The sequence below is a fragment of the Agrilus planipennis genome, unplaced genomic scaffold (assembly GCF_000699045.2).
Source record: "Agrilus planipennis isolate EAB-ADULT unplaced genomic scaffold, Apla_2.0 scaffold142, whole genome shotgun sequence".
In the NCBI taxonomy this organism is placed as follows: Eukaryota; Metazoa; Arthropoda; class Insecta; order Coleoptera; family Buprestidae; genus Agrilus; species Agrilus planipennis.
The window spans coordinates 734,312-758,189 of NW_020440123.1; the positions used below are offsets into that span (position 1 = coordinate 734,312).

The following is a 23,878-nucleotide window of genomic DNA, read 5'->3' on the forward strand; positions in this document are numbered from 1 at the left end:
CCTTTGAGTGTGACTACGTAAATTGTATACAGTATATTTTTGATGTTTCTGAATCCAAATCCCAAGTCAACTTAACCCCAGTACGTCAAGATTTGAACATAACCACAAAAAACACTTCAAAATCCGTTAAATCTAAAGCTGAGCATCTGATTATGAATACCGTAAGTTTTTAGAGTCACTGAATCCAAATCCGCGGTCAATTTAACGCAATCACGTCAGAGTTTGGACATAACCTAAACGAACACTTCAAAATCACTTAAAACAGTTAATCATGATAATTCCCAACGATTTTCAACCTAAAATCGGTAGCTAATCAATTCTTCCACTAAATGTATAACATCAAAACCCTTTAAAGCTCTAACCCTAAAACCTTGATGACTCCACAACCTTATATACCCCTTATCAAAATACCGAAACAGTATTGCTTAATGTCTCACTATGAAACTATTTCTGACATAGAATTCATAAAATTAAAGGTTATACAGAATTCAACACCTTGGGAATCATCCTGTGTAATTTTGTGAAATCTATATCACGAATAGTTTCGCGGTAGAAAGATTGAGCGATACTGTTACAGCATTTGATTACGGGGATATAGGATTACGGTATCAAAAGGTTTTAAAGTTAGGGGTTTTATACATTTAATGGAAGAGTTGATTGATTACAGGTTTTAGTTTTAAAATCGTGTGAATTAAATTGACTGGATTCAGTGAGCCCAAAAACATACCGTACACTTAGTTAGACCCCCAGGCCAAAAAAATTTTTTTGTTTTGTGTGGCTGTGTGACTGATTTATTTTAAAGAAACAACGAGGTGCCAAAATTACTGCTAGCTCCAAGAAAGTGTTTCTCTTGTTCTTACAATTATGCAGGTAATTTGTACAGTCAGCTACTAGAAATGGTGAATCGACATAAAATCGGGTTTCCCGAGATATGTGCGTCGAGTGAGAAATTAAAAAAATCTAAATGGTGGAAGCAATTCGTAAATTTATTTTAAATCTAGTCGTCGCACCCGGGAGAGCCAAATATAGCTGAATGCCGACAGCTTTCTATGTTTGAGAGTAGGTCCTATGACAGCAATACTACGGCAGCGCAGCTATCGGGATTTCGCAAAAGGGTCCTCCCTAAACATAATGAAAATAAAAATGCAATCATATTTTACACTACAGCTTCTCTGACATCTTGCATGCAGCAAACGTTGGCCTACTGATACCGGTAATCAACATGTATACCGGTGGCCTGCGGTCTGTTTGTTTACGTGACCATTTAAGTGACTTAAACAGAATGTTTTCAAACGTTGGGAAACCGTTGAAGCATTTCATTTGCAAAATTCAGTCGGATAGGATAGTCGGTAACGTTCAGTTTTTGAACTACTTGAATTTTGTAGGCTGTAAGATGTGAATATTGCTTCAGAATCTTCTGTAACGACATATTTTCATGCACCAACACTCTCATTTCTTTAATCGTTTGTTGGATTCGAAAAGAGCGCGGACAACGGGGATTGTAAATTTTTGCAGTTGAACCGGTATTCTCGAACATTCGAATTCATTTGCTAATAATATCGTCCTTCGGTGCATTTCGTACATTGAATTTTGTCCGATGTAATCGATCATCGGATCACCATTGCGAGAATGGGCGCGTACGAAAAAACCACCAAGGATGGTCTTCCGGGTACACTTCCATTGTCATTAAATCTCCAAATCCCCTAGCGCACCACTCTGTCGTAATATGGACAGTGCAGATACAAATATCCCCTACTCTTTCTGGACACCTTGTACATATACTCGATTGTACATCGTCCAGCTTTAACTATGAATTTTATATTATTTTGTAAATCTTCATCCAGTTAAAATACATTATTTGTATAAGCCTAAATAATTTGTGCCAATTTGTGTTAGGTATATTGAATAAATAGCGTATGCACTGTTATATTCCAAGGAACTATGTATGTCTTAACAACTAGCGGTTAATACGTCCCATCAGCTTATTGTAAATCATAAATTAGCACTGTTTACTAAGAGTTACAGATATAATGTATTTCAATTAGATTTAGATTTATGAAGTAAAATAGATAAAATTCTCAATTAAAGTTGGACGGACTATACATGTGTATGAATACATAGTTGAATATGCTTAAAGAGCTTTTAAAAATTTAAAGTACACAATATCTATGGCTTTAGATTTTTTTTAGTTGTTTGAGAAGTTATTAATACATACGGTCTAATTTTCTGATTTAATTTAGTGGCAGTACCGAGTCTAGTAGTACTACTCGCAATAGCTAATGAAAACCACCGTGATTTTCACAACGGAATTATTTCAGATTCGTTTCTACGTTTTCCATCCGTGACGCTACATCAACGACGGTAACGTCTACACGACGTTCGTCTCTCCCACAATTTAATTAAAAGACGTTTTTAATTAAAGTATAGCGGTTAATTTTTCGCAGTTACTTTTTTATAGTTTAGAATTCCGGTTTTATTTTCTTCTTGCATTTTGCTCTCATTATTAAGACAAATGAGAAAGTGGAAAATGTAAGAAGACTTTGAGAACAATTAGATATATACGCGTATAGATTACGCAATTAAGAATCTTATTGTTTTGTTTAAAACGCCACGCTGAGCTTTATTTATTTTTGAAAACTCAAAAGAAATATATATATATATTAAAAAAATTAATGTCCTATCAGGCTCTCACGAAATTGTAAATGAAATGTTGTAGAGAGCCACGGTAGTTTTGCTTTTTGTACGCTATTTGAATGAAAATACTAAAATATGATTTAGTGACTTCAACATTTGTTCAGAAGGCGCAAACGTCAATTTATTCTCGTGTCCTTTAACATATCTGTACATAACAGTACCGAACGTATAAAGTAGCTTTTCTTTTATCAACCTACAGGCTGTGTGAATGTTTGATAAGGTATCTACTTGGCAAACCGAATCTAATGTAACGTAACTTTTGGAACAACTGCTATTTTATCGGTGGTTTATGAAAAGCGTCAGTGGTGTGCTGATGAGAACTAATAAATACGAATTTACAATCGATGTCCGGTAGTTTAATTATTAACCTCTTTTTGTATCTTCGGTGTGTATCCTAAAGATTTTTCTTCGACCAAATTGGTACGTATTCAGGTCAAATAAGTACTTTTAAATCATATTAATGATTAACAATCAAAAATAAAAATCATAATAGTATTTTAAGTTGTCAGTAAATCTACTATACCGGGCGGGTAATTTGCCTTAAAATTAATGAATTTTGGGAGTTTTCGACTGTTTTGGATAAAGTAGAAGTTACTTGGTTTTAAAAGGAAATTTAGTTAGTGACCTGGAATATGTTTGCGACATTGACCTTCGAGGTCCTTTGCAGGTCAACTATTTTATTGACTATATAGGAATGCGTGCATAGTTTCCAATCCAGAAATGGAAAGTGCAAATAACTTTGTAATGGGGAGTATCTCGGATGTAGATTTTTTCTTAAATTTTCAGTTCTTATCTATGATAAATTTACTATGAACGTTCATGTATCCGAAATATCATGATTGAATCTCATTATTACGAGAAAGTTTTTGGGCAAAAGCTGTTTATTTCCAAAGGAACAATCGATGTTGACCTTGGTGGTGGTCTCGACCCTAATCCTCAAGGTTACCTTAGGGTCAATTCGTTTTTAATAAGAATGTAAATAGAGAAAATAAAGAATGATTTTGATGGTGATTGTTCTTTCAGTTTTTGTGAGAAATTAAGATAAAATCAATATTAAAGGTATTTTTAGTTACAAAATTTCCCGCACACTCCATTGCTGAGGTAAAATATGCATTCCCGTAAAAAAAATAATTAAATCTCAAATCAGCCAAAAGGTCGTATCACTCAAATCACCATAAGTTGCCCCTTTGAAATCATACAGCTTTTGCTTAGTTTCTTCCATGTTAATGTGATTTAGTCAAGGTAGTTCGGACGTTTCGCTGTTCTTCGTTTCTCAAAAACTTTTCAAATTTTCCCTTCTTTCAGTTTCTGTAGTCAATAACATGCATGCATTCCCATTTTAAAATAGTATCTTCATCTGCAAATGACTTCGAGGACGAAGGTCATGCTCTCATCCTATGCTATCATCTTATTTCTCCGTCGAAAGTAATCTGAAGCTTTTTCAATGACACCCTATATAGATGTACGTATACAATGTAGATAGACGTGCCATCTTGAAAGTATCATTTAAAAAATAACATTGCATTGCCGAGGTGCCCTAAGCGAAATGTTGTTGACTTAACACTAACAACATAAAGCAGAACAATTTAAAATTCAATTAAAAATTTAGGGGCGAAAGAGAACCGTATCACATCGTAACATAAGACTGAAGAAAAAATAAAAAATAACAGCTGCCAAATTTCAATTCAAAATTTCGATTAAACCGAGCGTAATTAACACTAACTAAATGTTCAATAATTATTACAGAGCAGTCTTATTGTTTTTTAAATAACATTAATAAACGGCTAAAATAATAATAATTATCATTGTAATTTAATTACGGTCAACATCATTAAAGACAGTACAACTGTAGGGATAGATATCGAGGGGCAAAAGATTAGTATGATATAGCAGTGTTAACATCTAGCAAGGAGTTAGAGATAGCTTTAAATAAAATGAAAGTGGCATTGTCAAAATAGTATTGTATGAAAATAAATAAAAGTAAAACTAAAATACTGGTATGCAAGGGAAGAAAAAGTAGGGAAAGAGTTAATATAAAGATAGAAGACGAAAGATTAGAAAAAGTGGCTGATTTTAGGTATCTAAGAAGTCAGGACGGAAGGAGTAGTAGGGATATAAAGCAGAGGATAGCGCAGGGTCGAGTCACTTCTATGCTCACGAACTATTAATTTAGAAATTCGAAAATGATTGTTGAAGGTGTATGTTTGGAGCGTGGCGCTGTACGGGTGCGAAACATGGACGGTGGACGCGGCGAAAAAGAAAAGGTTAGAAGCATTCATAATATGATGTTACAGGCGAATGATGAGGATACTTTGAACAGTGAAGGTTAGAAATGAAGAGGTTTTAGAAAGAGTAAGAGAACAGAGGATTGATTCTATGGAAGGCAGTAAAAAATAGGCGAGATAGGTTGGTAGATCACCTTCTCAGGCATGAAACATATTGGAGACAGAAACAGGAGTTAAGAGGAGTAGTAAATAGTTAAGAATGTGAGATGTTCTAGTTTTATGGAAATGCGAAGATTAGCTCAGGATAGGAAAGAGTGGAGATGATGATGAATTCAATTACACAGCTTCAATTTTGTCTTTTTTATGTATGTGTATGTATCAATACGAAGCAGCGCAAAAAGACCTGTAATAGTTCATTTATTGTTAAATATGAATACATTCTTCCTTCACTATTATCATATGAAACGGTTGCAAACACAGTGAAGTTACGACGATAGTTTCGTTTATGCTGTCAGACGACGGAGATGAATGGCATATTGAAAAGTTTATAACAGAACCTTCATTTATCACATGTCATCCGCATTTAGATACACACTTGCTTGTGCATACATATGCAACACGTCACAAAGCCTTCTTTATCACTGGTGCTGTTTGTCTACTTTTTTTGTTTTGTTTTGTTTGTTGAAAATCGCAGTAATTATTTTTGAATGATATGAAAGAGATCTAGAAAAGGTCACACGTACATAAAATGCACAATGCGTTTCCAATGAGAACATTTTGCATTAATTATTCTGAGCAAAAGCTGGAAATGACCGAAATATAATGTCGGTAACTTATAACGGTATCGACACTTTGTAGTTCCAAAGAAAAGTTATTAAACAACGGAAATATTAAAAGAAAAAAATTTCGCGTTAAAAATGCCTATATTAGGAAGTGGGCAAAACAATGTCCGCAATAATCAATTTATAGTGGTAATTTGGGTGTCTTTTCTCTATTTTTTAATTAACAAATATTTTACCCTAGTTATCGTTTCCGACGTTGTTAGATTGAAAAATTCTGCCGTCCACTTTGGAAATTTTAATACAACCAAAAAAAGAAAGTGTCTAGGTAGTTTGCCACTAATGGTTATTTAACAAAAAAATTTTATTCTACCGTAAGTTATTAGTAGGTATCAAAAGAAAAAACTTATCTGCTGCAATGTTGGAAATTGTTACTTATTGTCCATATAAATTAGCCGGAAAATACCTAACTACTTTTTAGAAAAATTTCGACTAGACCCGATTTTCAGGTAAATTTGCAAAAAATTATCTTAGTAAATTTTTGCCATCGCTCAAAAGTTTGTGAAATTAAGGAAGTTTCGACGTTTTTTCGTTTTTAATCTATAAGTGTTTTTCTATTGATTTTAGCAACAAAAGTTGAATGAAAATGTTATTTAGAATCATTTTTTTCTATGTGTGAGTAGGTCCAATTTTTCAAAATGATAGATTTTCTTCAATAAATGAAAAAAGATAATTTTAATAGTTGGATATGATAGAATAACACTTCCTACGTATTCTCCATTAGCACAAATCATAACGAACCCATAATTAGATTTTGGTTACATTATGAAATTTGTATTTTTTTTTATTCACAAATTAATTATCGGTCACCTACTTATTCGATCGGATTAATAATAAAATCTGCTTCTTCAGCTGGATTTCTATCTTAAAAGTGGACACAAAAGTAATCGCGTTTTCTCGATAAATCTTCACTCATTGAAGAAAGTTTACCGGATAACGACGCCGGGTACAAATCAGTGCCGTGTAATTCTACCAAAAGAAATAGAAAAAGCCAATACGAGCAATAATTTAATAAGTATAACAAAAAATCTACCTAATGGAAATTAGTAATTAAGATTGTGTTACGATAGGTCGTTTGTCCTAATTTGAATTGGGACGTTTGCGTTGGTAATATTTAATGAAAAGCTTGCTAGAGCGAAGACATGAACCATTCACTGCAAAATAACTATTTTATTTAGCTTTTGCCTATTATTTTTGTTTAGTAGCGGTTATTGTGGACAACTTGTTTCACAACACTCTGGTCTATTTTTCGAAATTAATTTTATAATTTTCTTTTGTTTCAATGAAAATACGAAAATGAACTTTTATTATATCATTGTTTCTTGTCGTACCTACAGTGGCGAAACAAAATTCTGAACATTATTTTTTAAAAAATTACACTTATTTAAAGTTCATTATTTAAGATATGACGTAAATAGTGTCACTGAGATTAATATCTTTTTGAAATATTAACAAACAACCACTTAAGCGTACTGCAATAACACGGTTCCAACGACTGTTACCGAAGTTATGGTACAATAGAGCTTTTAGTGTTGATTTGTTGCTATAGGCTAATAACTTGCGATAAAATAACACTTTTTCTTAAATTATTCCTAGCCACAGAATTCTTTTACAGTACCTGCGTATCAACTAGCGTTTTCTATAAAATAAAAATTAATTCATAATTTTAATTTAGTTAAAATTAAGTTTTTGATTATTCATTTGATCTTTTGTTGTGGACTTGGTTCGCATTATACGGCTATTTTCGATCNTTATTGCATTAAGATTGATTGCAGACAGCTGCGAATCTTACACTTAACAATTAATTTCTCATATTAATTCTATTAAAACGTTTAAGTAAAATTCATATTGTTTAACTAATTCATTTTTGAAATCGTTAATAGCTTTTCTTCTTCCTCTAATTCATATTGTTTTCGGTGATTATACTAAATATCTATTAAATCTAGTGACTTTTATTACGCGTAACACATTAAGTTAGTAGTATTTTAATATTTATTACTTATTGTTTGTCTCAATTTTATTTTCTGATCTTATTATTTATTAATAGCCTTTAGCCTTGCGAAACCTAAGCATTGAAACGAAAGAAAGTTTTTAATTTCAATTACTTGCATGAGCGTACCTAACCCAAATTGTTTTTATTTCTAGTTTTATATTATTCTTTCACAAATGAAAATGTTTTGTTTTTTGTGTGGAATTTTTCTGTTTATGATGTTAGATTTTATATACTACATTGTCTTTTGTGTTTTATATATTTTTTTATAAAATATAACGCCGATATTTGTATCAAGCTTTTGGAAAAGCGGATCAATCCGAAATGCTGCTATTCAATCGTTTTCGCTAGTAGTCGCGAGATGGCAAACGTTATGACGCTTTTGCGCACAGTGTATCTTGCAACGAGTTGCTAACTTATTGAACGTTCAATAAATAAATATTTGGAACTAAAGTCTTTTTATTGTTCGTTTTATATAAAGCCGTAACTACAACCTATAATAAAGAAACTACTTTCAGGCATGAGGCAGGCGTCATAATTTTAATTAAAATACACATAAAACAATCTACAGGTGCCATAATACGACTGGTTAAAAGCAATCGTGTTGTTGCAGATCGATATACTTATGCTACTGTACTGTTATATTTTCTACACAACGACAAGTATTAATTAAATGGATTGGGTGAGGGATCTGATTCACCTATTAGTTAGTTTTCAGCGAGCACATTAAAAAATAATTACGTTTTTTATTTGGTTCGATTAAGTGGCGCGCGAGATATTGTTCTTAAGCTGACGTAGCTGAAGATTGTTGTCGTGGTGGTGGTACGCTCACTGGTCGACGAAGATGCGAAGATTATGAAGAAGTAAGGCCCCGTCATGGTCATGTCCCGAACCAGCAGTATTACGAAAACGTACTGCTGTGACAGGACAATATCATGATGGGACCCGAAAAAGATGGAGTTCGTTGTGACCAATATTGTATTTACAATAAGAAAAAAACGAGACGTGATAGTGAAAAGTCGTTTTTCGCGGACGTACGGCAGGCACGAGCTTACTGACTGTTCGAGGGGATGATGCAGGTCTTCGCCACCGCGATTCGCCGCCATGGCAACCGTGTGCGCCGCCGTCAACCGACCGCACCCCACATCACTGATGCATATTCGCGCGCACATACAAACACATATACACGTACACGTGCAACCAAAGGGGAGGTTTCGCCCAGATCGATATGAAACGAAGCAAGCTATCTTACCTTGCGCTGCAACGGGTTTAACAGTTCGTCATACCGCTCCCACCAGCGATATTTGCGCTTGATGCTGAAACAAAAAAGATAGGAAGCGTCAAAAATGTGTGCCTGCCATTAAGACGACAACGATGATTAGAGTAATGATAGAGAAGGGGGGGAACGAGTAGGAGTGGGGGAACCTTAATGTTGTCCACCTTTATGTGAAGAAGATGTCATCAAGGACTTTGATATCTTTAGAAAGAGTGAATCCCCTTCCGTTTGAGATGTTTCCTACAGCGCTAGGTACAACTTTCATTTGCCAGAAGAATAAATGTCCTACGTTTTATATTATAAAATAAAATCCAAAACTGATTTTGAAATTTTCTACGTTTTGTTTTGTTAATTTTGTAATTACCGAATTGCAAGATATGCGTTCTTACTGCTCTTTATGGCGCTTTGTTTCAATGAACCAGTCAGAGAAAAAATGATAGGGAAAGGAAGGGAAGACTTATTAATGTTACGTTATAATTTGTAATAAACATAACTTTTTGGGAAGATATATATACATTGTAACATTTAAGTAAGATGTAACGGATTATCACAAAATAACAGCTGAATTTATCTTATATTTAAGTACGCAATAATTTAATGTAAAATCTGATATATGTACAAGGGAACGCAACGAAAACTAAAACACTTTGTGAGGGAAGAAGACGAAATATGTGTTCATCTAAATGTCATTCACACAGATTAATACAAGGATTGGTGTTTCATTTTTCGTTACGCTCTCCTAAGAAGTAGCAATAATTAAATAAAGAGGGAAATTATGCATGGAGTTAATTATAAGGGAAAAAACAAAAAACTTACAACTCATAATCGGCTCGCCGTATGGTATTTTGTACAAAGTACGTAGCCATGCATATGTCAAAAACCATGATAAATACGATCGGTAATGTCTGAAACATAAGAAATTTTAAGTTGTATTTTGTTTTGCAGCACTTCGATGACAGATAGCAATGGGCTTTTAGATCCCGATTTGCCCCACACTTTAGTGCCAGTTAATGGAAATCATTCCAATTCATCTGGGAGAAGTACTCCCAATAATAGCAACGATCCAGCACCAGGAAAGCTCTTCGTAGGAGGACTGAGTTGGCAGACATCATGTGAAAAATTGCGAGAATATTTTGGAATGTTTGGAAACGTAACAGATGTTTTGATTATGAAAGATCCTATTACTCAGGTAATAAATACATGCATTTCAATTGACCTGTTGATAACTAATTAAATATTTATTTAACAGAGAAGCAGAGGATTTGGTTTCATAACGTTCTCTGAACCGTCTAGTGTAGAAAACGTATTAAAAGTCCCTATTCACACTTTGGATGGTAAAAAGATCGATCCCAAACATGCAACGCCTAAAAATCGCCCAAAACAGCCCAACAAAACCAAGAAAATTTTTGTAGGGGGTGTCAGTCAAGATACATCGGCCGACGAAGTGAAAGCTTATTTCAGTCAATTTGGGAAAGTAGAAGAGACCGTTATGCTAATGGATCAACAGACCAAAAGGCACCGTGGTTTTGGTTTTGTTACATTTGAAAACGAAGACGTGGTCGATCGCGTGTGCGACATCCACTTCCACACCATAAAAAATAAAAAAGTAGAATGCAAAAAAGCTCAACCAAAAGAAGCAGTACAAGCCAATGCTCAATTATTAGGTAAACGTTTGATGATCGGGGGTCTAGGCATGCGCATGGCCGCACCAGGAGCCGGTCCCATTGCGGCTGCTAACCCACTCGCAATGGTCCAAGCGCAGGCTCAGGTTCAGGCCGCAGCCGCGGCAGCTGCGGCCGCTCAAGCTCAAACAGCGGCAGTAGCCAACTATGGTAAATTATTCGGGGCATATCCGCCTCTAGCCAGTTATCGTTACACTCCGTATCCGATATCTGCCGTTACTGCAGGAGTAACAGCTGCGGCCGCAGGCGGTACGACCGCGCCCGCGCCTGCTGCAGCCGCACCGGCTATAGCTGCTGCTCAGGTGACACCCAGTCCTTACCAGGGCTACAATTTGACCAATGTTGACATGTCGAGCTTCCAAGGAGTCGATTGGGGATCGATGTATGGAATGGGCATGTATGTGTGAGAGATACGAAAGTTGTTCTGCCCCTGGCGACGACGCCTTGTGCCTACTAAATTGACTGTATTTTTGAGGTTAAAATTTAGATTACTACACGTTACGATGATGATGATAACGACGACTTTATTATTAATTGGAGGAATCAGTGTTGATGATGTACCGACAACGTCGTTCCTGTCAGAAATGGTGATGATAAGCTTCTGTTCGTTTAGCATTTAGCAATAACTCGCAATAAACAGTATTACTCACGTTCTATTAATTAAACGAATGCTCTTGTTCTCTATCGATAATATACATTTCAAATAAATTATTTGCAATAATTTATTATTGTACTCCTAGATATTACGAGTCAGTATTTTTCGGAAGCGGAATGTGATTATTGGTTTAGACTTAATTTTCATTATTTAATTAATTAAATGTAAAACTATTTCAGTGATGTACTTAAAAGACTTGTACTTAATGTTTAAGCCTAGTATTGTTAATACTGGTTTATTCTTATTATTATTATTATTATTAACATATTTAGGTATCGTCTTATGCTTAGTTCAATCAACTTTTTGACGAATGTCGAATACCTACCGTGCATTCACGTAATATTTGAAAAGCACCTTAACTGATTTCTAATGTTCGCTTCCATAATTTTGTAGTTATAAAGGAAACTCGTTTGTCGCAAAATTATTGACAATTTTATTATTTTCTTTATATTTTTCAGGTATTCGTTAAATGTTTAAGTTATAATTAATTGATTATTACTTATCTGATCAACAGATCTTAACATACATTCGTCAAGAAGTGGACTGGTCCTATAGTTTTAATCGCTACTTTTTGTTAGGATCTCATTTGCAGCTAGTTTAAGGTCTTTCTACTATTTATTAAACGCAGGAGCGCCACAGCTTGCCAAGACAACACATTAACCGACAGATTTGACAATTATGTACGAGAGAGAGAGAAAGAGAGATCTAGTCGAGTGATCTTTTGTTTTTTTCCATCTGTAACACCTTAGGTGTAGAGTGCTTTCTACATTCCATAGAATAATGATAAAATGTGTCGATATCTAACCACTGTTTTGAGGACCAATCTTACGGTGAAAATGAATAGTTGCTGACTTATTTTGCTGTCTTGACTATTTTTTGACCCTTCTGCTTATAAAATAGACTTTTTAGTTGTTAGATTTAGTTCGTTTGTTTTTCTCAGTACTCTGTTGTACACGCTGCTGTTTGGCTGAACTTTAAATCCGCAGTTTACCAAACACTACTGTTGACTATTGTTCCTGTTTTGCAGCTCTTTTTAAACGATAAATGAAAATTATTGTTCAGAACTGTAATTTCTAGGGCCCAGTCGTCGTGTCTCTTGTGATAATTTATAGAGATACCGACTAGCTAATGACCAGACATCGAATATAAAATCCAAAGTAAAAAAAGCCAGCTATTAATTTCTCATGTAAACTGTTCTCATGCTTTTGTTTTCTACGGTTGGTGATTATATCTACATAAATAATAAAGTCAGTAAGTTTGAATTCATTTTTTTGGTCTGGTTATGGTATATTTGAAAATATTTTCAAAATTTAAAGGACAAGTAATGACCGAGTAAGTGGAAAGAGCCTTTCGTAAATAATTGGTAAGTTTAATTTATTGTCTTGTTGAAAAAGAATATTAGTTTTCATTTTTTTTTATTTCATACTTTCAGAATAAAATCGATCTTTCAAAATACACCGAAACGTAATTATGACAGTTAAGCATGCTCACACATTTCAGTTATTCTGAAGTTACTATAGAAAATAGTGGACTTTTTTGTCTGTTTTGAACTTTATAAATTTTTAATCACGTTTTTAGTTTCTTTGTTTTGATCACAATAACTAAACAGTTACTATATGTAATTAATAACCAATCTATTAATTACTACAGTTGCCTTTCAGTTATTTTTGAATATACATGAACATTAAAACAATACAGTTGAACACAATTCGATTTGTATGTTTCGTTGTGCCAAACAATGTGTTTGAAAGATGTCTGGTCTGTAATACTTTCTCTTATTCTTGCCCATCGACAGCAATAACAAAACGTGACATAATATTCGTCTATTTTTGTATATTTCGTCATGTTAATACTGACGTGATGGATTCGAGAGAAAGAGACGCAAAGTGTTGTCCTTATGACGAAACACATCACGTATGTCTGTCTGTATGTTGTATACATGTTGTAAATAGCCAACCAAAAGATGGCTGTTAGCTAGAGAGTAGAGAGTTAAGATGATGACGGCTACATATTAAGTAGACATCCGTGTTTTAGCTGTTCACTGTATGTATTAACTCAGAATCTAGTTAACATAAGACTCTTTAAACGATAGTTCTAGTTTCTACTGTTCGTAGTTAGTAAGTATGTATTTGTTCGTAGTGTAGATGAGGCACTGTAGTAGAGAGCTGTTTTGAATAAAGTAGTAGAATATGTAGAGCGCTTGGTCATTCCTGTGCCGATCGGGTCTTTTCCGAAATCCCTTATTATTTATCTTTGCAAATCCTGCAGTTCCTGTTACACTCTTTTTCTCTCCCTACTCACATATCCAAGGGTCCGATCTGCATATTCGCTATTAACCTAGTCTAGTCGTATCACTGCTTCTCTGTGATATAATAATTCTGGTCACTCGTTGGGGGTCACGGCCATGTCATCACAAAACCTTATCCAATGACCTAATCGTCCAACGACAATTGCAAATCCTCTACTTAAAAAATAAAGTTGGTTTTAGAATTGGGTATTTGGCTGAATTTTTCTTATTTCTTAAATTGATTCGTTTGTATATCTTGAAAAATAACGAAAACAGGACAAAAACACCCAAAAGATCGTGAGCAAAAGAAACAGTATTTTTAAACAGGTGTCAAAAATTTCTTAAAAGACGTCTTCATTTGTGTCATTTTTTTTTTCACGTGTTTTACTGTCAAATACCCTNAGTTGGTTTTAGAATTGGGTATTTGGCTGAATTTTTCTTATTTCTTAAATTGATTCGTTAGAACATTAGAAACGAGGTTTGTATATCTTGAAAAATAACGAAAACAGGACAAAAACACCCAAAAGATCGTGAGCAAAAGAAACAGTATTTTTAAACAGGTGTCAAAAATTTCTTAAAAGACGTCTTCATTTGTGTCATTTTTTTTTTCACGTGTTTTACTGTCAAATACCCTATTCTCTGATTTGATTCGATAATCATTACAACCAAATCCTAATACATACGCCCCTTACATTATTTACCGCATAAGCCTTTAAAAAATTAACTTACTCGTAAATAATACAATAATAATCCTAACATTCTTTGAAAACATAAAACATCATACATCGTTACTCTTAACATAATAACTCTTCTTATGCCTTCAATTCACTATACTTAAAATAGAATTTTACATTTTGATTTTAACACAACTTCACTTTTTCTTTTAAGGAGAACTAAAGCAATAAAGATTTTTACTTTGTTCCAGAAGTTCGTAAAAGGCGCTACTCTTTTAATGAAGTATCTACTGATTTAGGGGTGATTTAATTTTGTTTTTTCTTTTTTAAGCTTTCAAAAGAACTCCATTTTCAAAGCTTTCATTAGTTACTGACAAATAACAAGGAAGAAAATAGACAATACAAAAAATGCAGAAAAGTTAATATCTAGAAATGGGCATTCCCACACACATACATAGTTGAAAATGAGTCGTTGGACGATATGTTGATGCGACCTGAATCACTGCACGGTCTGTGTATTTTAGATGTTTCCGTGCCTTATTTTAATTGCCCCAAAAAAAGGGGTTTTGACAATACCCATGCCCGCAGGGCTCGAATCATGTACTGTAGAACTAGACTGGCCTGTTAATGTGTATGTTTTAGTCTCTTTTTTTAATAGAATCTTCGATTCACTGCTCATCTGTTGCCCTTCAAAGTACCACTATTATTTAACAATGAAACGGGTGCCTCCACCTAATATGGTTCACGAAAAATAACTAAGTCAATAAAATTACTCATAATGGTTATCAATGTGGACCAACCAATTTATCTACTCTGTATTGAATTAAAGGCGGAACGGCGACTATCATTAAAAGTAAAGTTTCAAATGCGAAATAGGAGATAGTTTGGCGAAAAAAGTTCATGTTAGTTAACATTTGTATTATGTTCTAAAATTTAGAATATACTACGGATTCGTTACGATAAAATCATTCGGAAAAGAAAAATTCGAGTTCATTGTTCATTTATTTTCTCATAATATAAAAAGATGATATAATTCCTTGGACAAAATGACTGATTTAAATTTAAAAAGTATTCCTTGCAAATTACAGGAAAACTCATTTCTTGTGTCCAAAAATATATTTTACCGAGTACCAAACTTTAGATTAATTAAGTCCTAATTTAATTTGATAGAATTTGAAAAGCTAAGCTGTTCAGTTATTCATTAGATAACCGAGCAACTCGGCGTCTACTTCTCTGGTAGTTGTGCAGTTAATCACTTAAAAAGGTTGTTTCCATTCAAATGTCTTCCCTTTAGGGCCTAAAATTCTAAATAATTGCAACTTACATTTTGGTGTAGGTATATGGACTTACGATTAGACAATTATTAAGAAAAATGTCATTGAAATTTAGAATTCAAATAAAACAAAAAATATTTTTTCAAATAATACTATCGTTTATCTTCGAAGTCATAAGAGGATGTTTAAAGTATTTTGATTAAAAATGTAGTTGTAATAGTAGAATACAATCCTAAGTTTATATGTTTCATAAAATCAATTTCGTTGGTAATATACAAATCATACATATCTTACACCTTATAGATTACATATATATTAAATGCAAACATACATATATACCTGGTAGATGCTAGTGATTTGTAAATTAAGTGAAAAGTTTTGAGTATTTTTTGAAAACATTCCATTTAACAAATGTAATTCTGATATTGTACAAATATGATAAAGTTAAAGACTAGTTTTAATTATTTATCAATGATTAGTTAGTAATAAAAGTACTCAATTGCTAGAAAAGTTTTTTACACACTAACTGGCCAATCTTCTAAAAATTAGTTGTTCAAAAAGGTTAATGCCCTAATTTCACGTTAAAAAAAAGTAGAACAAAAATAATCGCTGAAATTACAAAAAAGTAAGTTGAATAACATCCATATTGACACCGATAAGGTAAGTGAATACCTTCATGTACCTAAATTTAATCATGCAATTCAAAACCGAAAGCAGTAAAATTAGTCAGGTCGCACAGTAGTTATATTAGCTATAGAAAACTGGAACTAATAGGGTGATTTGATGCAATCTGTAAAAATAATCTATAATTATAGTACTCCGTATTTATCAGTTCCTTCGATCAATTATTTATCTAGAATTTTAACAAATAACTTTCACTGTAAATAGCCATATTCGCTTTTTTCTTTTTTTTCCGACCCCTCCCCTTTCTCTAAACGACGTTTTAGCATTCCTTACTTGCACACGACCGATCAGCAAAATTTGGTCCTGTAGTTGATCCGTTAATGGTATAATGAAATGGATCTTGGTGTGCCATGCAGGGCTCCGCTCCCAGACTTTTGTTATTAATTTATGTTAATTAATTTTTTATTAACCGAAGAATGCTTTTGTTTAATTGTTTAGGATCATAAGGTTACGGTAGGAAAAGACAACACGAAAGAATTGAATTGTTTATTGATGGTCATGCCCTCTATTATTCTGATTAAAAAATTGTGTTTATTTATTTTGTATTAATTTCGGAACAAAGATTTTTAAACAGGGCAACCATCTGATTATTATTTATGTAATTAAGTAAATGATTTTACATTTCGTGGTATAAGGTGAAAGGTACCTATGTAAATAAGCAATGCTTAAACATAAATTCAAGAAAGGAGTCTTTTTGCCCAACTTATCAATTTCATGTCTCAGTGTTTGCTCTATATGTTATATAATATAAATTACCTCATAGCGTGATAGATGGAACTTTTTGAAGTTTGACCAACTTGATAGAGGATCCTAAAAATAAATCGAAAAACTCGTTTTAAAGTTTGTTGCCTTTCCGTGTAAACAAAATAAAATTTACTTACAACTCGAGCTTTCATGTTTATTAGGCTACCTTATTTGATGTTAGGTATAATAATTTTGAAGTATAATATTTGTTTTTTAGGACATTCAAAAAACAAGTAAAATAACATATGAAACTAAGCAACAAATTTCATTTTCTCTCATCTTTCAATAAAAATATTTAAACTAATGAAGGAATTCATAAAAACTGTCTCACAGTCAGTGAACTTGGCTCAGCTGCTCAGCATACAATTTGTGAATTTTATCTCATAATAAAAAATACTTCTTTTTGTTAACAATTAATAATGCTTCGTGATGAAGTTGCTTCTGAAGAAATACGGAATGTATTCAAAGGGAAGCGTTAATATATTAGATAATGTTTTATTGGTTAAAGTATAGTCTAATAGCTTAAAAATTAAGAAACAATTTCCATGTTAATACAAAATTGTGTTACTTAATTTTCTTTCGCCCTAACGTGAAAAAGATTTTCAGAAAAAAGCATATATGTATATTTTCCTTTATTGTGTCAACGCCATCTAACACAGGCCTTGTGTATATTTTTAAAGGAATAAAGAAGCACTTGGAAGATTTTTACTGGAAGTGTTTCCTTGTTCGTATTTAAAAATGAATTTTCAACATGTGAAAGTCGAAATATTTCAATTTCTAAAGGACTTAAAAAAAATTATAAATTGAATTCATACGAAACATCACCATTTCATTGTTGTACTTTTTATAATATCAATGTTTGTTTGTTCCAGCACAACGCCAATTTTAAAAGCACTTGTACCTGCATTAATAAGTTGTTCCTTTAGCAATAATACGGTAGGTAGAGTGATGCAATTTGAAGTATAAATAATTCCAACGTAAAGCTTAAATTAGAATATTCTGTGAATATATAGTTTGTATAAGAGACATGCGTAGTCTCATATATTGATTTGTTCGTCTTCATGGATTCTGTGCTTTTATTTCATTCTCTTCGAGTTACATTATTAAGTTGATATGTATTCCTTCTAAAGTGTTTAAAAGTCTGAATATTCTGTAAAAATGAGTGAATTTCCGGACGGAGGTTCGCCGTCGTCTACAGTACTCTTAGAATCAGCCGATTCCCTATCATTTCGAGATAAAGCCCTTACAAAGAGATCTATTTCGAAACACCATAACAATAACTTTAAAGCTGGCTACGTCCCTGTTCATGAGCAATATTTGAAAAAAACAGGTTTGAGAGGTCGTAAAACTTTTGCCTTTTGGACTTTAGTATTTTTACTGTGCGTTCTGGCGATGGGCAATTTTATACTCACTTTAAGTATACTGGGAGTCCTGAGACTAGGACAAGGAATGCAAAGTTTAGAACTGGTCCCTGACGAATCAACCGTTAAATTTTTTGGAGACGCTGATTTAGATCAGTTATACAAAAGGGATGGTCGACTGGAAGGTTTCAAAGACAGTCCAATTGAAATAAGTGGCGACGGTGGACCTGTGATTTTAACGATTATACCAAAACTAAGAAGATCATTCAACAAATTGATTATGAACAACACGGGAACGTATTTCAAACACTTCAACAATTTTCGAGTTACACATGGTCTAAACAGCATTTTTTCTCTAACAGATCCCCAGTTTAATATAGTTTCGGATATGGGAAATCTTCAAACAAAAATTACCGAAACGAACAGGGTTGTAAGTCCAATAGATAGAAGCTTAAATATTGAAGGAAAGAAAATAGAATTGAAAGGGGCTGAAGGTATCGATGTAGAAGGAAAAGAAATCATTTGGACTGCTGATCAGAATGTCTACTTGAAGTCTGTGAATGGATCGGTCATAATGAGCAGTAACGAGGGACTTTTTGTGGACGTTAAAAAAATACCATTGGCTAATACAAAGCATAATGGGCATGTTACTGCTCAGTATAAACTATGTGTGTGTATGCCAGAAGGGAAATTATTTAGACTGCCAGTTCCAAACAATCCTAATATTAAAGTTTATTGTAATCAGATCAACTGGGCAGAAGGGCAAAATTTATGTATGTAAATAATAGACATAGAATATGTAAATGAAAAAAGAAAAGCATAGGTAAAAAATGTAATCAATTTTGAGAGAAATAATAACTATAAATTGGTTAATTAATCCAATCAAAGTTACTACTTTTTTATTTATAAATTAACAAATCCAATTTAATTTTGTATTTTTCAGAAAAGGTTTTAAATAGGTTAATGATTATCCTTAACGTTGATTAACTTTCACTACATAGCTGTGATGTTTGATATGCACATGCAATACCTTCATAATAAATTATTTAAACAATTTTAGGATAGATACATTTTAAATTTTTGAAATTGTATTTACTTAACTTATTTCATCCTGTATAGAAATACATACATAGATAATTTTTTGAACAGTCAAATGACAACTCATTTTACCGTAATTTGTAATTTAAAGTATGATAGATTTAGTGTAGAAGAAAGAAATTCTACTACTCACATAATAACAAAACGTGTAGAAAAGAAATACTATAGCAGCACTTTTGTAAGCTATAGATCTTACCATATTTAATGACTTACGACCGCTTTTGTTGAAAAATATTGCGTCTAAAAGTGTTCTTCTTGAGACTGTAATATTAGCAAAAATTTTTTTAACTATAAATTGTTTGTAAGTTTCCATTGCGATACGGTCGGCCGTGACTATTACCTATCGCACGTCTATGATTAGTGTCTGTGAAATTCTCAAGGTTATGTGCTCATAAAATGTTTATTTACATAAAAGATTGTATAAAACACCTTCCCTCTGACTGTTGTATTGTATTTCTTCAATAAATATACTAATGTAACTATAGGCACGGAGCGCATTCTTTCCCAGTTATAAAGTAAATACAGGCAGAAATGTGTGAGAGGGAGAAATAAGGTAAAGAATGAGGAAAAAACAGGTATTGACCACATGCTCGTTTCCTCTTTTTCTGGACAACCAATTAATAGTAACAGGTATTTGATGTTAACATTTGTAATTTACTATTTTGCAATTACAATTTCTATGATAATTGCTAACTTCAGATATGTCATATCTAAAAAATATAATTGAATATAACCATAAATTAATCTATGAATATTATGAATACTATCTATGATGAATACCTTATCTATGATAAATTTAACCTATTGGTTATGTTCGTCGGCTGAGCTATAAACAACAACACTATAATTAATATTTGCTGCAAATTTAGCATTTGTTATTTTAGAAATAATATTCAATATCGACCAAATCGAGTAATCTGGTCCCCTGCATTCTGTTTTGTTCAGTATAATGGCACGTGGCGGATTAAGAGGTCGTGGAGGTATAGGTCGCGGAATAGGACGAGGGCCATATAAACCGAAAATCTTCGTTCCTCGGCGTCCTTTTGATCTTGCATTATGTGAATCATCTTTTCCAAGAACTAAGCCTGCTCCAGATGAGTCAGCATTCACACAGGCGTTATTAAAAAGAAACACTGATCTTTCACCAACACCTGCAGAACAAACAGCCATCTTGAACCTTGTCACAAAAATACAAACAGTTTTGGACAATTTAGTTGTTGCTCCAGGAAACTTCGATGCTTGCGTACGTTTATAACTTTAATTCAAAGATGGTTTGATTACAATGTTTCTTACCTATAGCAGTTGGAAGAAGTTCGCCAAGTTGGTTTTTTAAAAAAGGGACAATGATGACTGGTCTTAATGTTGCAGATATTGTGGTTATTCTTAAAACTTTACCAACTAGAGAAGCTGTGGAAGCATTGGCCAATAAGGTTAAGGAAGATTTAGAAAATTTGATGAAAAATGAAATTGTTACTAAAGGAGAAGCATTAAACCATCAAACAAACGAACGCGGTTTTGAAATTAACAGNGAAACTATAGCTACAAGCTATCCAAGGATGGTACTATAGAATGTCACCTCAAGGTAGGCCTAGTGGCGTCATCTCTTGGTTAGGCCGGAAACTTATCAATCCACCCTCGTAAAATTCAACGCTAAGCGAAAAAAGTATGATCTTAATTATTGTTCTTTCATAGACTAGACACGTCTACTATTTACTAAAAAAGTTGCAGACTTCTATATGAATGAAGTTTCTATGTTGATTTTCGTTAAAAAATGATTTACAACAGAATTGATGTGGAACTGTAGTTTCCGACAATGTAAATATTAGCTTAGCACAAGGAATAGACCATTTATTTCAATTTAAAAAAAAAAAACGCAATATAAACTATCTAAACGTATAATTTGACTTTAATCTGAAAGTCAGAATAAATGTTATAAGGATTAAATATCGTAACAGATGTTATATATAAATAAAATGTATGTTATATTAAATACTATTGACTAAAAATAGTAATTTTTTTTTGTCTATTTCTACAGATTGGCTAGCAAATGAGAGAGATTAAGAAGTTAATTTTGACTGTGGATGTCTGCCTTGGTATCCTTATTGAATTTGGTTTGCTTTTCACACATGTTAACCACGGAACGTTACATTCTACAGACAATTCGGGTAAGTTATTAAGTTAATCAATTAATTATACGTTATAAATATATTGCCAATTTGGTTAACAAAAGACGCCCTGGTACGTAATGCATAGGTAATTGCAAACTTCAATTTATCCAAATTCTTTCTAATTGTTGCTCCAGGAAACTTCGATGCTTGCGTACGTTTATAACTTTAATTCAAAGATAGTTTGATTACAATGTTTCTTACCTATAGCAGTTGGAAGAAGTTCGCCAAGTTGGTTTTTTAAAAAAGGGACAATGATGACTGGTCTTAATGTTGCAGATATTGTGGTTATTCTTAAAACTTTACCAACTAGAGAAGCTGTGGAAGCATTGGCCAATAAGGNACGAGTGTTTAATTCTTTTTTTTTATCCATTTTCCGCATATATTTTGACCTTTATTTGAGAGAAAGGTAGAAAAGAAAAGGATTAAATATTTAAGTTTTCTGCGTTACAGATATGTACCAAATTAATTAGTTAATAATTGTTTTTGTCGGTTTACACAGATTGGCCAACAATTGAGAGAGATTGGAACTGACATCTTTGCTTACTGAAAAGATAAGTCGTCTCCTATGGCGTTGTAGCTGTTAACCTTTCATCATGGAGGCTCTTGTAGTTAATTAAGGTGAGCATGTATACTATACTTTCTGTATGTTGTGTATTTATTTGATATTAACAAAGAAAAAGATTCAGCATTACTTTAACAATGTATCGTGCACATTACTTACTTAATACTTAATTAGTTATATCTGAACACTTTTTCATAAGATTTCATTTAACAGGAACATTAGAAGAACTCCGGATACCTTTAAATTATGAAATTATGGAGCATTGGTTGAATTAGTTCTCATTTGCCCTTCAAAGTAGCTGTGCCCATGGTTCTAAAGAAAGCATGAAAGTGCCTTTTTTTCGTTGGGAACGAAGACAGTGTGCTGAAAAAGGATTTATGTCAATGAAGTGGTATGTAACAGTATCAGTTAAAAATAGTAAATGATATCTTTAGATAACTTCAATTTTTTAGACATTTGTAATTTGCTTCGATAGATAACTTTTAAACAACGTTTCAGAAATGGCAGAAGCAGAATTAATGTGGAACAGATCTTTCCATTAGTGTGCATGTTACTGATTTATTCGATTTAAAAATGGTAATTAATTACGTTTTCTTGCCTGTTTCTATATAGATTGTTGTCCCACAAATGAGAAAGAATTGCAGTTAATTTTGATGCTACTAAAACAACTGATGCTTTTGACGTCTTCACCTTGCAACATTATGCAGTTAATTTTTGCCGTAACAATGGGAGGCAATTGGAAATCAATTAATTTGGATGCAACCGGAACAACAAATTATCTGCAGTAGAATCCCTCCCAGATTTGGTTGATTTCATCATCACACTGGTAGACTTTAGAACGCCACTTTCTACAATTAATTAAGGTGAGAATACATAACTTGATCAATATTACTTACTCTTTATTAATCTGATATGAAATTTCTGTCGCAACAAGCTATTGTCAACAGTATAAATTGAGGTTATTGTGCATCAATATCACTTGACAGTTTTTATTTTCCACAGAATAAATTGATATTAATCGTTGATATATCTATGGAATTTATCTATCGATGGTGTTTATCTATCTATGGATTTTCTTTTTAACCTTTTGCTGTTGTCTATGTCGTAAATTGACGTCGTGTTATTTGACGTTAATCTATGTCGTGATCTATGGTTGTGATGTAAAATGGCCTAAAGTTGTTTGTTTATTTTTTAATTCAACTATTTTACTTGATTTTTGGTGCCTTTTTATTTGTGTTTCTTAATTATAAGTGTAATTAATATGTTTTTTTGTCCATTTCTGCAGGTTATACAATAAATGAGGGAGAATTAATGTTCAGTTTGGTTATACTGAAACAGCCCATGTCTACATGGGTGTGGTCTTTCCTGGATTATATTCTTGATTTGCTGTTTCGTCTTCGACTTGTAACATCATGCAGTTAATTTTCGACCCATGAGCGAGTGCAACTGGGTATTTATTTGAATTCCACTGAAATAAGAAATTCTCTGCTACAGTATTCCTCCTTGAGTTGGTTTACTTTTCACACCTGTAAACTTTGGAGTGTTACGTTCTATAATTAATTAAGGTGAGGATACTTGATATAATTAATTTTAATTGCTCTTTATTGATCTGTTTGCCACCGTATCTGTTTCAGATCGACGTTGGAGAAGACAAAGATGACCCAG

The 23,878-nt window shown here is 33.0% G+C and overlaps 3 protein-coding genes, 1 long non-coding RNA gene and 1 pseudogene across 13 annotated transcripts in view; 4 read left to right on the forward strand and 1 right to left on the reverse strand.

Annotated features, from left to right (window-relative positions):
- The window catches only part of LOC108736806 (RNA-binding protein Musashi homolog 2-like), a 248,417-nt gene extending 234,860 nt beyond the window's left edge, over positions 1–13,557 (forward strand). For all 6 annotated transcript variants that reach the window (XM_025979600.1, XM_018469384.1, XM_025979599.1 and 3 more), the window contains 2 exons: positions 9,970–10,213; positions 10,274–13,557. In XM_025979600.1, the coding sequence (XP_025835385.1) occupies positions 9,970–10,213; positions 10,274–11,113 (1,084 nt within the window). In that variant the 3' untranslated portion in view covers positions 11,114–13,557. The remainder of the gene's footprint in view (positions 1–9,969; positions 10,214–10,273) is intronic.
- Positions 1–19,920, reverse strand: part of LOC108736808 — a 30,592-nt gene extending 10,672 nt beyond the window's left edge. The window contains exons 1-4 of one of the 4 annotated variants that reach the window (XM_018469389.2): positions 19,680–19,916; positions 17,037–17,090; positions 9,841–9,929; positions 9,001–9,064 (exon numbers count right to left, since the gene is read on the reverse strand). In XM_018469389.2, coding sequence (XP_018324891.1) covers positions 9,001–9,064; positions 9,841–9,929; positions 17,037–17,090; positions 19,680–19,796 — 324 coding nt within the window. In that variant the 5' untranslated portion in view covers positions 19,797–19,916. Of the gene's footprint in view, positions 1–9,000; positions 9,065–9,840; positions 9,930–17,036; positions 17,091–17,161; positions 17,270–19,616 lie in introns of those variants that run through there. The other 3 variants (XM_018469388.2, XM_018469391.1, XM_018469390.2) reach the window with 3 other exon arrangements.
- LOC108736807 (beta-sarcoglycan) lies at positions 18,058–19,276 on the forward strand. The gene has a single exon (XM_018469387.2). It carries the CDS (start codon positions 18,183–18,185, stop codon positions 19,164–19,166), a length of 984 nt encoding a protein of 327 aa, XP_018324889.1. The 5' UTR covers positions 18,058–18,182; the 3' UTR covers positions 19,167–19,276.
- Positions 19,921–20,263: 343 nt separating the features above from the next.
- Positions 20,264–21,180, forward strand: LOC112906033 (annotated as a pseudogene).
- Positions 21,181–23,056: 1,876 nt separating this feature from the next.
- Positions 23,057–23,878, forward strand: part of LOC108736799 — a 4,341-nt gene continuing 3,519 nt past the window's right edge. For both annotated transcript variants that reach the window (XR_003232134.1, XR_003232133.1), the window contains exon 1: positions 23,057–23,076. This is a non-coding gene — a long non-coding RNA (uncharacterized LOC108736799). The remainder of the gene's footprint in view (positions 23,077–23,878) is intronic.